We start from the raw sequence: 13,435 nt of genomic DNA on the forward strand, positions 1-13,435 counted from the left end.
CTAAGACTGGATCCAACGGCACCTAGACTTTTCTCCATGATGAAGTTTAGAAAGCAAAAGGGTCCAGTCTGAACTTCACAACTCGACAGGAGGGTCTTTGCACACTATTCTGTAACAGTTGGGTATTTCACAAAGCCACCTTAAGTTAGAAAAACCCTTTGACAGTATTCTTCTTTTCCATCAAATGTTTAATTTAGACTCTGAAAAGCTCTGAAATCTGACAGATGGTCTCTTTGTAGAATGAGAATGTTGCCGCTGTGATTTTTTCGAACAGTTTTATATGTCCTAAGGGTACTACCCACAATGATTAAAAAACTGCTTGCTCTTACAAAATTGCTAATGGAATGGATTTGCTATACAGTGGTCATGTAGCTACAGAATTTTACTAAGTCAGTCACACTATTTATTTGCTATTTTGTTAACTTCCTTTTATTTGATATTGAAAGCTCTGTTTAATAAATTAAGCATTCTGTTGTGCCTTGTTTGGGTAGCCAAAGATGTAATTGATTTGGAAACTGAAGGTACTTTTTTTTTTTTTTTTACAGTGGAGTTTCTGTTTCTTTTGAGCTATGCTGCCCTTCAACAACTTGTCAATCATTTTGCCACTCCAAATATTCCCTATAATGAGCAGTCTCTTGCTTGTTCTGTGATGAATGTGGACCTTCAGCTCAATTTTTAAAATTATTTTTGATGCTGCTCTGATAGATGAGAGGAAGATAAACATATCATATTTCATAAAAATAAACACAAAGCATGTAAGAAACTGCTTGTGATTAATGTGATAGTTTACATGTTTGTAGCCTACATACTGCAGTTTCCCTGACTTCTTACATACTGTTAGGAAATTAATGTCTTCAAATTCAGAAGCAGACCCAAGGAACTTATGCATGTATTCTGGAAGGAATGTGGTATAGGAAGGAAGGACAGTGGTATAACCCTAGGGTGTCACCAGTTCAAGGGTAGTGTGTAGGACCCCTGCAGTCTGTTTACCTTGTGACAATGAAAGCATCCCATCTGCAGGTACAGGAGCAGGTTTTGCCTCAGTAACAAAAGTCTAGGAAAAGCAGAAATTGGCTGCACACATTGCTAAAATGAAAGACTACCCGAATCACAGAATGTTTCTGTAGGAGTTTAGTAGATTCTTGCTTTGTTTGGAAGCAGCCTTGCCTAGCTGTGTTTATGACTGTTTGCCAAGAAAGATAAAATTGTGTTCATGGGATAAGGATTCCCTCAGCAAGGGAATGGAGAGTGGAGCATCAGTATTAAGAGCAAAGCTGCTACGGTGCCAGTTCATAATCCTGATATTTTACATTTCTAAGTTACTTATGCAGCATTATATTCTAACCGTCGTGGAAGTAGGGAGATGCTTGGATAGTAATGGGAACTCGGAGATGAGAGAAATTTAGGCATAAAGCACAAGAAAAGGGTGATTCTTCAGTAACGAAGTTAAGAAGGTGGGAGGATGTGTGTGCTTTTTGTGGGTTTTGTTTTTCTTTTGTCACCTAGCACATGTGAATATGTGTTCAATCTATTCTAAAGCCTAACCTTTGTTTTGTGCTAAAGGATCGTTTTTATATAAAAGTAAGGAAAAAAAAATCTCAACTTCAAAACTGCAGATCCATGATGCTTCTCATAAAGAGCACTGCTCACTACATTGCTATCAGCAATATGGAAATAAGCCTATGATCATGATATATCGAGTGCTTTTTTGAAAAGAAATAGTGAATGAGATACAACTCAACCTGGTTTTTAAGAGCACAAATTCTTAAATATTTTGTGGCACTTGTGAGATCAAGCTGTTGAGATCAATGGGAATTTATTAATGAAGATGTATTGTTTGTTATAATGTATTCAAATATTTTTCTTTAAAAAAATCTTAAAATTATTTGCTTTATCTTTCAGCTGTTAAATAAAATGTAGGATTTTCAGACTTTTTTGTAGTTCCCATTTAGTGTCTCGTTATGCATTTCGCTTGTTCTGTTTCCCATTTTTTTTAAGTGCGGAGAGCTGTGTCAAGTAGGTATTTTGATGGGTAATTGTGGACTCCTTTCTATTTTTCTGAAAGATTTGTTCCTGTAAAATTAATGGTGAATCCTGAATAGTTCTGAAGTTAGAAGTCCCGAGCATTTCCTGTTTAGCCTATTCTTCCTTTCCATTCCTCTAGATTTGGACTCAGCAAGATCGGCAATGCATCCTTGACACCTTAGCACAGTTATTACTGGATAAAGAATGTACTCTGTTGGTTGGACGTCAAGTTCGGCCAGTTTTGTTGGATTTGTTGGAAAGAAATGCAGAAGCTATTAAAGCTGGTGGCCAAATCAACCATGATCGACATGAAAGGCTCTGTGTAGCCATGAGCAAGCTGGTTGCCGATCACCCTGATGTTTTGCCGTGAGTAATGTGATGTCTCTTTGTGCAGCGTTTGAGCTTTGGGAGTATATGCTTGTCAGCATTCACTAGTGGTGCGAGGTGGTGTTACAATTTGCATCGTCTCCCACAGTAACAAATGCGTTTTGTGTCAAAAGAACGGTGTAGAAAACACGAGTCTTAAACACAGCTTATTTAAATTAAGTCTTGTTGCAAGATCTAACATAATTTTCATCTTTTTGATCAAAAGAAAAGCAAAATAGCTGGCATGAAAATTGCTCACAACCAAAATCTCTGCGTGTAATATTAGACCTGTTGGTCAATATAACACAAGGTTACATAAGTAGTAATCAGTTCCCGTAAATGAGCAATCGAAGAGATTTCACCAAAGGCTGTACTGTTTCCCCTTGATAATTAAGTAATGATTTCTAATAAGCTGAAGTATCTGTTGGCAGCTGATTGCTGAAGTGGTTGTCTTTTCCAAGCGTGGGCAAAGTTAAATATAGGCCTTATTTCTCTGTATGCCGTTAGTTACTGTCTCAGGACCTCTGCCCTCACGTTTTGATTAGTGGCTGTTTTCCTTTCCTCTGGCTTAAATGTCTGTGTTCCATCTCTTTATTTTAAAGATTTGCTTTAAGATATTTTAAGAATACATCACCAGTTTTCCAGAGGCTTTTCCTGGAGAGCTCGGATGCAAATACAGTCCGATACGGGCGCAGACGAATGAAGTTACGGGACCTCATGGAGGCAGCCTATAGATTTTTACAAAAGGAGCAATCAGTTTTCCGGGAATTATGGGACTGGAGTGTGTGTATTCCACTCCTAAGGAGTCACGACACTTTAGTCCGTTGGTAAGTCAGACCCCTCAGATCTTCTCCATTGAATAGATGTGTCTATGTCTTGAATTGTATTTTAACAATGTTCACATGCAAGTAGAAAATAGTCTTCAAATAACACCAGAAAAATCCATACCAATGGTATCTGTACCTGTGTTTTTTAACTGATCTTTTGAAAGCTGTAGTGATCTATCACAGAGTGAAACTTTCACTGGCTCTTGGTCGGGCTTAAAGCTGTGGTCTGGAGAATCTTTTCAAATCGGTGTAGCCAAGTTGAATTCATGGGACATGGTGAATTTATCACTTCACCTCTACCTATTGGTATATTGCGTGCACTCTAGCATGTTATTCTAGAAAAAAAAAGTAGAGATGAACCTATCCTGCACTGATATGCTATTAACGAGTTGATTTTCTTCTGATGGCTTGTCTATAGACATCGTGATCGCTATAAATCTCGGCTTAGTTAACCTGTGCTTTCTAATTGGCCTTGTTGCAGATTTTGCCTGTGGTTAGATGTTTTATGTTAGGTGTCTGCCTGTAGGGCTTCAGCCTAGTCACATGATCTGCCTTATTTATATGATTGTAATACTGATAGGGCCTTTTATTTAGAAAAGGTATTTAATAGTCTTTTTAAAATGTAAATTCAGAATTATGTTATTGACGTGCCATTTTATAATAAAGTGCATAATTGAGGAAGGACAGGAAGAAGAAGAGCTGTCGAATCTATCAGCCATTTATAAAGCTCTTCAGGATGACGTACACTTAGATAGCCTTAGAAAAAGCAATAGTTTCTAATTCATTGTCTGGAATTGATTTACCTGGTGTTTAGCTAATAATAAGTGAGTGAGCTTTTAAATTTTGCCCTTAACCAATCTTCTGGCAACTCTTCTTCCCCCCGCCAAGCTGTTTGAAAATTTTGTTCTTGGAAGGTAAAAATGGTGATATAGAAAATTAAAAGTGTTTTATGATTTGTATTAAATGTCCTTTTGTTGCAAGACAGCTTCATGTAATAATGAGGTCAAGACCTTTGACTTGTTGGCTTATTTTGGCACTGAGTCTTAAGTTCATTGTGTTAGGGTCCTTCTAGAAATAGCATGAAATAGAAAGCAGTTTTGAAAGGGAAGTGGTAGGATAAGAAGAAAAAAAACAAGCAAGTAACCTAATTTTAATTTTCTCATATGTTAGCTATTTATTTGGAAAAGTGATCTCCTTTACTATATTTCTATTTATTATGCAGTCCTTCAGAGAAAGGTTAGCTAGTTTAATAACTAATGAAGTATGCGTGATGGAGTTGCTTTTCTTGGGTTTTATTCTTAAAGAATATTAAGCATAGCACTAAAATAATTTCTGTGAAGAAACTTTTCTGCATGTTTTTCCAAACTTGATGTTTTAGGATGTAGTTGACACTTGTCAAACTAAATTTCTGAAGACTATGCTTTGACATGTTTTGTTCTAAATGTAATTTTTAGGTACACTTCAAACTGTCTTGCTCTGGTCACGTGCATGAATGATGAGCATAAATTGTCTTTCCTGAAGAAGATATTCAATCCCGAGGAGCTGATACATTTCAGACTAAAGTAAGAACTTCATAATCTTGGAACACTATTTGGTTTTGGTGGTGGCTTTCAGTTGAGTTAATAAATATGGATTTCACAGGCTACTGGAAGAGTCTCAGCTGCAGAATGTGGAAAAAGCCCTTGTTTTGGCCAATCCGGACTCTTTGTTTTGGCAAAAGGAGAAAGAACTGCAGTATGCGCAAGGACACATTGTAGCGACAGACCTCTCTGCAAATGTAGTAGCTGTATGTGGTATTGTACTGCCTAAACTACAGCTTGTTTCTGAAGAGCAGGTATGTAACCTAAGGTTAAGTCTGTATTTTTTGGTTTTGTTTTTTAAGTCCCTGAAGTGATGAACTGACTTTTATTTTCTGCTTAAATGATAAACATGCCCAGTCAGTGATTTGGGTGAGGGGATAGAGTGCACCTTTAGTAAGTTTGCAGATGACACCAAACTGTGTGGAAGTTTCGATCTGCTTGAGGGTAGGGAGGCTCTACAGTGGGATCTAGATAGGCTGGATTGCTGGGCCAAGGCAAATTACATGAATTTCAGTAGGGGCAAATGCACTTTGGCCACAACAACTCCCAGCAGTGCTACAGGCTTGGGGAGGAGTGGCTGGAGAGCTGCCAGGCAGAGAGGGATGTGGGGGTGTTGACGTGCAGCCGGCTGAACATGAGCCAGCAGTGTGCCCAGGTGGCCAAGAAGGCCAAAGGCATCCTGGCCTGTATCAGAAATGGTGTTGTCAGCAGGAGCAGGGAGGTGATCATTCCACTGTACTCGACTTTGGTGAGGCCACACCTTGAGTACTATGGCCAGTTTCGGGCCCTTCATTACAAGAGGGACATTGTGGTGCTGGAGAGGGTACAGAGGTGGGCAGCCAAGCTGGTAAAGGATTTGGGGCATGTGTTGTACGATGAACAGCTGAGGGATCTGGGGCTGTTGAGTCTACAGAAGAGGAGACTAAGGGGAGACCTCATTCCTCTCTACAACTGCTTGAAAGGAGGTTGTAGCGAGGTGAGGGTTGATCTGTTCTCCCTAGTGGTGAGACACAGGACAACGGAAAAAGGCCTTAAGTTGTGCCAGGGGAGGTTCAGGTTAGATATTAGGAAGAATTTCTTTACTGAAGGGATTGTCAAGCATTGGAACAGGGAATTGCCCAGGGAAGTGGTTGAGTCACCGTCCCTGGAGGTGTTTAAGGGACAGGTAGATGTTGTGCTGAGGGACATGGTTTAGTGGGGTTGATAGGGCTAGGACAAAGATTGGACTCAATGATCTTGAAAGTCTCTTCCAACTGAAACTGCTCTATGGTTCTTTGATTCTATATTGAGATACTACAGGTAACGTGTCTATCATGTACTTTCTCAATGTGTGCTGCAAGCTAGCGTTGCATAGTATAGACACTGCAAAGAAGCTCTGCAGTGGAAGAAAGCAATGCGTAATAGTGCTGCTGATTTTATCTTCATGTATCTTCATGTAGTGGTTCTTACGAACATACTACAAAAAAATATTCAAGCTTGCATAGTATTTCCAGTCCAAGTTATGGTGAAATTCTGTATCTGAGTAAAGCCAGGATCTGGCAGAGTTGCTTTTACCTGCCATGAAGTAGTTCTTTGTGCTATACAGATATCTTACTAAGAGCCTTTCTCCAAACATGTTCTTAGTTCTTCTCTTAAAACAAGGTTGCTACTTACTCTTCTAGAAGAGAGAAAAAGGGAAAGGAAGTGAGCAAGAACTATTTTTCTCCACTTGAGAAGTGTAATGCAAAATGTGCTGCATTATAGTTTCAGTAAGTCCATTAAAAGCATGAACATTTTGAATAATGAGTAAACTTTTTTCTTTTGAGATGCTGTTCATCTTGAACCGTTCAGGCTGCAGTCAGTATTCCTGACTGGCTTTTCTCAGCTCTTAGCTGAGTATTTCTACTTATTTTTGCAACACTGATATACAAATGAAGGACAAAGAAATTAATTTAGACTGCCAATGTCCAAAATTTCTTGAGTAGCAGAAGCAAGGAAAGCAGAATTTCTTTCCAAATTCTCCCTGCCTCCAACTTCTATAGTTGAATTTGCTGTACTATAGCTTGGGGGCGGGTTGTGAGCTGTTTAAGGAGATTTGCTCCCATACCAGCATTGTTGCTACTGCAGCTGTGCTGAAGCTAGGCCATGCTATATACGGAACTGCTAAAAGGATACTATTTGCCTATGAGGAAGCAGAGCTTCCCAAAAGACATGCCTTTATTTCTTTTTTAGTAGCCACAGATATTTCACTGGTTTAGTGTACAGTGTAGTTCCAGTCATGCTGGGAACGTGCTGGTTTCAGCTGGGGAAGTCTGATGAAGAGGTAGAAGCAAACTGTGAGGGAAAGCACATACATTTAAAAACTAGCATTGTTACCAGAGAAGTACATGAAACCGTACCTGAAAAGAAGATCAAACTTACATACAAGACACTTGTTTCAGTGCAGTATGTACTCTGATTTTTTTTTTTCACCTCTGTGCCTTTTGTCAGGAAATCGCTAATTTTTTGCGGCTCTTCTAATTTTTTGACCCTTCTACAGTCACTTATAAATTTGAGGAGTATCTGAAGTATTGATTAATTAACCATTCAATAAACTACATTCATTTGATTTTGAATAAAATTAAAATGTTGCTGAATTTACCTATTTTTTTTCTTTTTTTTTTCCTTCATGCACTGAGTTTAATAATTTTATACTTTGGCCTATGCAGAAGCAAGTAAATATAACGGTTAATATTCATACTTGCATCATTGGAATCTAATTGCTGTTTGATTTGTCCTGTGATTTGGATCTATTCTGATGACTTAATTTCACTTATATTGCAAATTGGATTTGATTGACATGTGTTATGATAGAATAGTTTCTATGCCGGTGCTGACAACTTAGTGTGAACTCCCTTTGGGAGCAAATTGTACATACACTCTATTAAATGTTTCACCTATAATAGGTTTTTGATGAAATCTATTTCAATATCTGTCATTAAATACAACTTTAGAATCCGTTATTTTACTTGATATGTGTTGACAGATCTGCAGGCCAAAATTTTCTAGTTGTCAGACTCAGTTTTCTAGTTGTTCTGTGTTGTACAACCTGTAAAACTTGAGTTACTACACTGAAATTGTTACTTTCTTTATGTTTGAACAGGAAAATAACACCAGCCATTTTGTTTTGGTTGAATCTGCCTTCACAAATCTTCAAAACCTTGCTATTGCTGTAGCATATCAGCGTCCTGTTTTATTAGAAGGACCAATAGGATGTGGCAAAACTACTTTAATTGAATATTTAGCAGCTGTTACAGGAAGAGTGAAGCCTCCTCATATCTTGAAAGTCCAGCTTGGAGATCAAACTGATAGTAAGGTAACTGATGAAGTTATTTTATGGTTGGATGAGCAGACATAACTTTTACTTAAAGCATAGACTTGATTTTCTAATAATGTGCTCTTGGTTTACTGTTGATGAGAATAAATAGATGTGCAGAAAAATCACAGTTAAACTTCAGTAGGTTTTTAATTCTGTGCTGTATGTGTTTCATTCAATTTATGTTTTATCAGATTTTTTTTATATGGAAAAGCCCTATTGATTTTTTTAAATTAAAACCAACCTTACTTCTCCTTGAAAATTTATATTGGAAAAAAATGATTGTAAAATAACTCGAGCTGGTGCCGAGGGCTGTATGGACATTTCATTGCAGTTCTAAGTCTTTTGTGGTAAAGGTGAGAGGAAGTGACATCTTATGAGGTTGAGGACACTTGCAACTGCGTAATAGCGATCTAGCTCTACCTGTAAAGATAAAACGAGAGATGAAGGTAATTTCACACTCTTCTGGTTTTGCATGTGTAACTTTTGAGCCTGACTTGTTTGTGTTGTTTGGCTCAATTTATATTTAGTTTTCCAAGGTGATTGGCATCTACCAGAAGTGCTATCTGAAGGTTTTTATTAGCATACATAAGCACCTTCTTTAGTTGCATCGAGCAGCTGATGTCGCTCTCAGAACTGTTCTCCACAAGAGTATCTCCTCATGCACATGAGTAACGGTGCCATATTAAGAAAAAGTAGGAAAGTTCAACGTACAAAATCTGTACTAGTGAAACTTAATTATTTAGAGAATGGTCAAATGTAGAAGTTACAACTTTATGGAAGAGCAGCGCTTGACTGGTTTTGTATCTTTGAAAACCTTTATTTACAATTCCCCTTATTAGCTTAATCACAGAGTTGTCAAAAATGTTCAGTGCAGCCCTAGACAGTTTTGTATGTTATACTGTTGGTTGTTAATTATGGTGGCACAGCTCTGTAAATTGACTTCCAATTACTTGGTCCATTTTCATTACTATGTTTCAGTGAGATTGTCATTGATGCAAAGGGTTGAAACTTTTTTTTTTTTTTTAAAATTAGAAGAAATGTAATACTAGGCACAGATTGTCAGATGCATGTTTTAGGAATGTGGAGGCTAAGTAAGTGTTACTTATGAAAAGTTACCGAAGTTGGCATGTAAGTTTTCCCTTGGAGTATTTAAGGGACATAATGAATTAGAACTCTAAATTTACTGATTGTTTCTGTCATAGACGCTGCTTGGTATGTATCGTTGTACAGACGTACCGGGGGAGTTTGTATGGCAGCCTGGAACCTTGACGCAAGCTGTTACCAAAGGTCATTGGATACTTCTGGAGGATATTGATTATGCTCCTCTGGATGTGGTATGTGGGTTCATGTTTGCTGTAAGGTACTGATCTTAAGGCCCATACTAGCAATTTTTTGGAGTCTGGTCACCATGAGTTCTGCAGCAGCACGCTGAAACTTCTACTATTTTAAATGAGGTTTGAGACAATTAACTTGTCTGTCTTTTGTTCACACATTAGCACACTGTATTTGTTTTTGTCATTATTTTAGAGTAGTCATGACACTGACACTGATGCCAAATTTTGCTCCGAAGAGTTCAGTTGACACTCATAATGAGCTATGCGCCTTTTAAATCACGTTTTAATATTTGGAAACAAGTGTGGCCCCAAACACCACACAACATCGTCGTCATATTAGAGTCATGCTATGTTAATACGATTTTTTCCAGTGTTTTGCTGTGTATTTTTTATTGGTTTTTGGGGGGGGGATGTTGTTGCGTTTATTTACGCACTTCTTACCTTTGGCTTGGATATGACAATTGTTCTTTTACACTAAGCAGTATAGGTTTTAGCAGATTTCCTGTATTCAGCTCCAGGGTGACTAGTTAGACTGTCATCCTTCCTTTCTGAAGTAATGACTGTTGAAAGCGTGTCTTCTGCAAGGGGACGTTTTGCAGAACGGGCCTGCCGGACATTCTGCGGATAGTTACTTTCTCTCATATCTATTCTGTAAAGCGTTGTTTGTGGAACTAAATAACCCGACAGCTTGTTTATTGGGTTCTAGGCTTCTGAAATGTAGGGAATTTCTAAGAAAGCCAGATATACTGTTTTTATATATTAGACAATTTTTCACTGCTGGAGGGTCACGCGCTTACTTGTTCTGTGGACTCAGCTCATTGCACACTCATCATGAGTGTGCCCTGAGTATACTACATTCATCTCTCACTTCCTTCAGGTCCTCCCTGCAGGCATCCTGTCGCCTTTCTCCATATCAAAGTCTCCATGCTTACCTCCCTCTGTGCTTGAGGGACCCTTGTGGTCCTATCTTCTTTTTTCCCTTCCACCATTATTACTGTCTTTCCGCATGGAAGGAGAGATTCTTTAAACAGATACCAAGTTCTCCTGGGGGTAGCAAGATATACAGTGAAAAATGTTGATGTGTGAGAATATGGTCTTTGAGATGTAGATCATCCTTTATCAGGCTTCTGATGCAGAATTGTCCAATAATTCATTTGACAGATTAAAATAAATAGTTTTGATTTGGACTTGCAGTGTAAAGACTGTCATTTCTATTCTCTTATGATTAAATCTGGATACTGGAGAAAGAACATGGTTAAACGTTACACCTGTGATTTCTACTGCTGATAAAAATTACGGGGAACTCTGCAGTTCCGATTGACATCACTTGGAAGTGCAATCTGCAGGAATGGCAGATGCTGACAGTGTGGTGGTGTTCAGTGGAAGTGGTTTAGTGTATCAAGTGATAGATGAGCGTGGGTGGGTTTGCTGTCTGTTAAGAGTTTAACCAAAAAAATGTTGCTTTACAAATTTTCTTCTCTTCTTCCAGATCTCAGTGCTGATTCCTCTTTTGGAAAAAAGAGAGTTGCTGATTCCTGGCCGCGGTGACTGTTTAAAAGTAGCATCAGGATTCCAGTTTTTTGCAACCAGGAGGTAGGCTTGTAAAGTTGAATGAGATGGATAAGAGTATGGATGTCCTATTTTTAAGTCAAAGACAGGAAGTGCAAGTACTTGGGCTGGAGTGCTTTAGCAATTTCCAATTAACAAGCTATAGAAGTTGTAAAAGGAATTTTTCACTTCAGAGGAGCCTTATGTTAACACTGGGTTATAATCCAGTCGTTTTACAGAAGGGTCACTTCAATGAGGCTGAAGGAATGAAACTTGCCAGAAGAGACCCTAGGAAAGCAACCCCTTGCAAGTACAGAATACCGCTCTTAGCAAATACTGTATGAGGAAGGTTTATGATTGATATTCACAAGGTATCTTGGCTTGCTAGTTTTAACAGCACCTGTGTAAAATACTTCTGTTTTTTTGCTCATCTTGGGGTAATTGGTAGTCTGACTACTGAATTATTAGTTTTCTGGACTTTCTGAGTTTTTTATTCCACCTGCTTGAGTAGTTCTATACATGTTGTTGTGGTTCGAGCTGACTGGGACAAAAAAGCCACAGTCTCCAGCTCATGCCTCCCTCCCCACCCCTATTTCCACAGTGGTGTGGAGGGAGACAATTTCAACTAAAAAAGACTCAAGGGTTTGAGATTAAGGATAGAGAGGGTAATAATCCACCATTTAAGATGATGGGTAAAAAACCAGAGCAACTTGGTGAGAAAAAACATAGATTTAATTCACCACCACCATTTACAGAGGAGGATAGTGAGAGGAATACATCAACAAATATGACCGAATCTGTTCTACACTTCACCCCCCCACATCCCTCCCATCTCCCTGGCTACTTCCTCCTCGCCATCAGTGCAAGGGGGGCAGGAAATGGGGGTGTGCAGTCCGTCTGGCCATTACTCATCGCCTATGGCAGCTCCTGCTTGAGGAAGAGGCCTCCTTGCAGTCTCTCCTTCCTGACGCGTGGTGTCCACCTCACAGGAGGCAATCCTGTTCTTCCTCGTGAGTCCCTCAGGGCCACAGATTGCTTCGGTCATGTCCCCCGCTGATGCTTGGTCTGTCTCCCCTCTTGCTTGGAGCTCTGCGTGTACCGACACATCCTGGACATTCTCACCAGTGTCAGCCCCCTCAGCTGGCAGGCAAGCACCTTCCTGCCATCTCACCCACCAGGGCCTTCAGAGAAAGGTCCTGCTCTGGCAGCCTTCTCCCTCTACTCCTCTGGGACTCTTCTCCCTGTATTCTGCTCATCAGGGCGATGTTCCTTGGTTCTTCTCTCACTTCTCCATCTTCCAACAGAAAAACTCCCCAACATTAAAGGCAGGACAGCTTGAAACAAGACGAAACCAAAAGAGAGAGAAAGAAAAATGGGATCGCCTCTTAAATACCTTGATGGCAGACGTGCTGGTTGGCCTGGCCCTGGCTAGAGGCAGGTCCAGCTCCTACCTGGGGGTGGCAGAGACTCAAAATTTCGCATGAGTCTACCTCTGCATTTTTGTTTGGTTTTTTTTTTTACAGATAAACCCATCAGACTCAAACCCATGACACTTGCAATACCTGGAAGACATTTTCTTAAGAGTTTCATGAATAACTTTAACTGAAAGATAAAATTATTTTGTTTGGGAATCTAGTAAAAAAGAGTTAGAAGGAAAATGTATTTTAAGAAAATCTGATTGTGGAAGTCTTTTATCGATATGGACATTTGTAATTTTTTCTAGCCAGCAGATGTAAGGTACTTTTCTTGACTTTGCACTGTAGGAATGGCTTATTTGTCAGATGTCAAAATGTCTTTTTGTATGTTAAGACATAATATTGTAGTAAGATTAAAAGTTAGGGTATCTAGAAGGGGAATGGTTACATTGTTTTCAAATGTTTTGTAGCTTACTTTAAAGACTTTAAGGAATTTTCCTGCTTTTTCTTCCTTCCATAAATTTGTTCTTTATCTGATTTATTTTTTTCTGGAACTGGGTCTTCTGGATTCAGCTCTCTGTTGGTTGCTTCATCTCTTAAGTTTTTCTTCTTCTGTGTACTTGGTCAACAGTTTGTATAGCCACAAATTACAGTTTTCATTGGGCTAGCTGAACCTGTTGCAGTTTCAAGTTGTGGAATATTATTAAAATTAAAAAACCCAAACCCAAAAAACGAGTCCGCAACAAACGAACCAAAATCCAAACCAAACTAAAAAAAACTACCAGAAAGCAAAAAACGAACCACAGACTCAGTATCTAATGCTTTGCATGTGCGAGGCTGCTTTTACAGTGGCTCTGACACATGGCTGCATAGTTATTTGTGCAGTAGGAAAAAAAAAAAGGAAAAAATATATGATGGAAAGGACTGTGAGCCTGAAGAATGAGGGATAATAATCAGGAAAGACTGGAGGGAAAAGGGACAGGAGATACTCTTTCTGCATCTT

At 39.0% G+C, this 13,435-nt stretch overlaps 1 protein-coding gene across 1 annotated transcript; it reads left to right on the forward strand.

Annotated features, from left to right (window-relative positions):
* Window positions 1-2,164: 2,164 nt before the first annotated feature.
* Window positions 2,165-11,062, forward strand: LOC104278972 (midasin-like; the record flags this gene model as incomplete). The annotated part of the gene is made up of 7 exons (XM_009876143.1): window positions 2,165-2,391; window positions 2,994-3,218; window positions 4,673-4,780; window positions 4,860-5,052; window positions 7,920-8,132; window positions 9,338-9,469; window positions 10,959-11,062. Coding segments are annotated over 7 exons (1,202 nt in total), but the record flags the coding sequence as incomplete, so codon positions are not given.
* Between the last annotated feature and the right edge of the window lie 2,373 nt (window positions 11,063-13,435).

The sequence above is a fragment of the Apaloderma vittatum genome, unplaced genomic scaffold, assembly GCF_000703405.1.
Source record: "Apaloderma vittatum isolate BGI_N311 unplaced genomic scaffold, ASM70340v1 scaffold14130, whole genome shotgun sequence".
NCBI lineage: Eukaryota > Metazoa > Chordata > Aves > Trogoniformes > Trogonidae > Apaloderma > Apaloderma vittatum.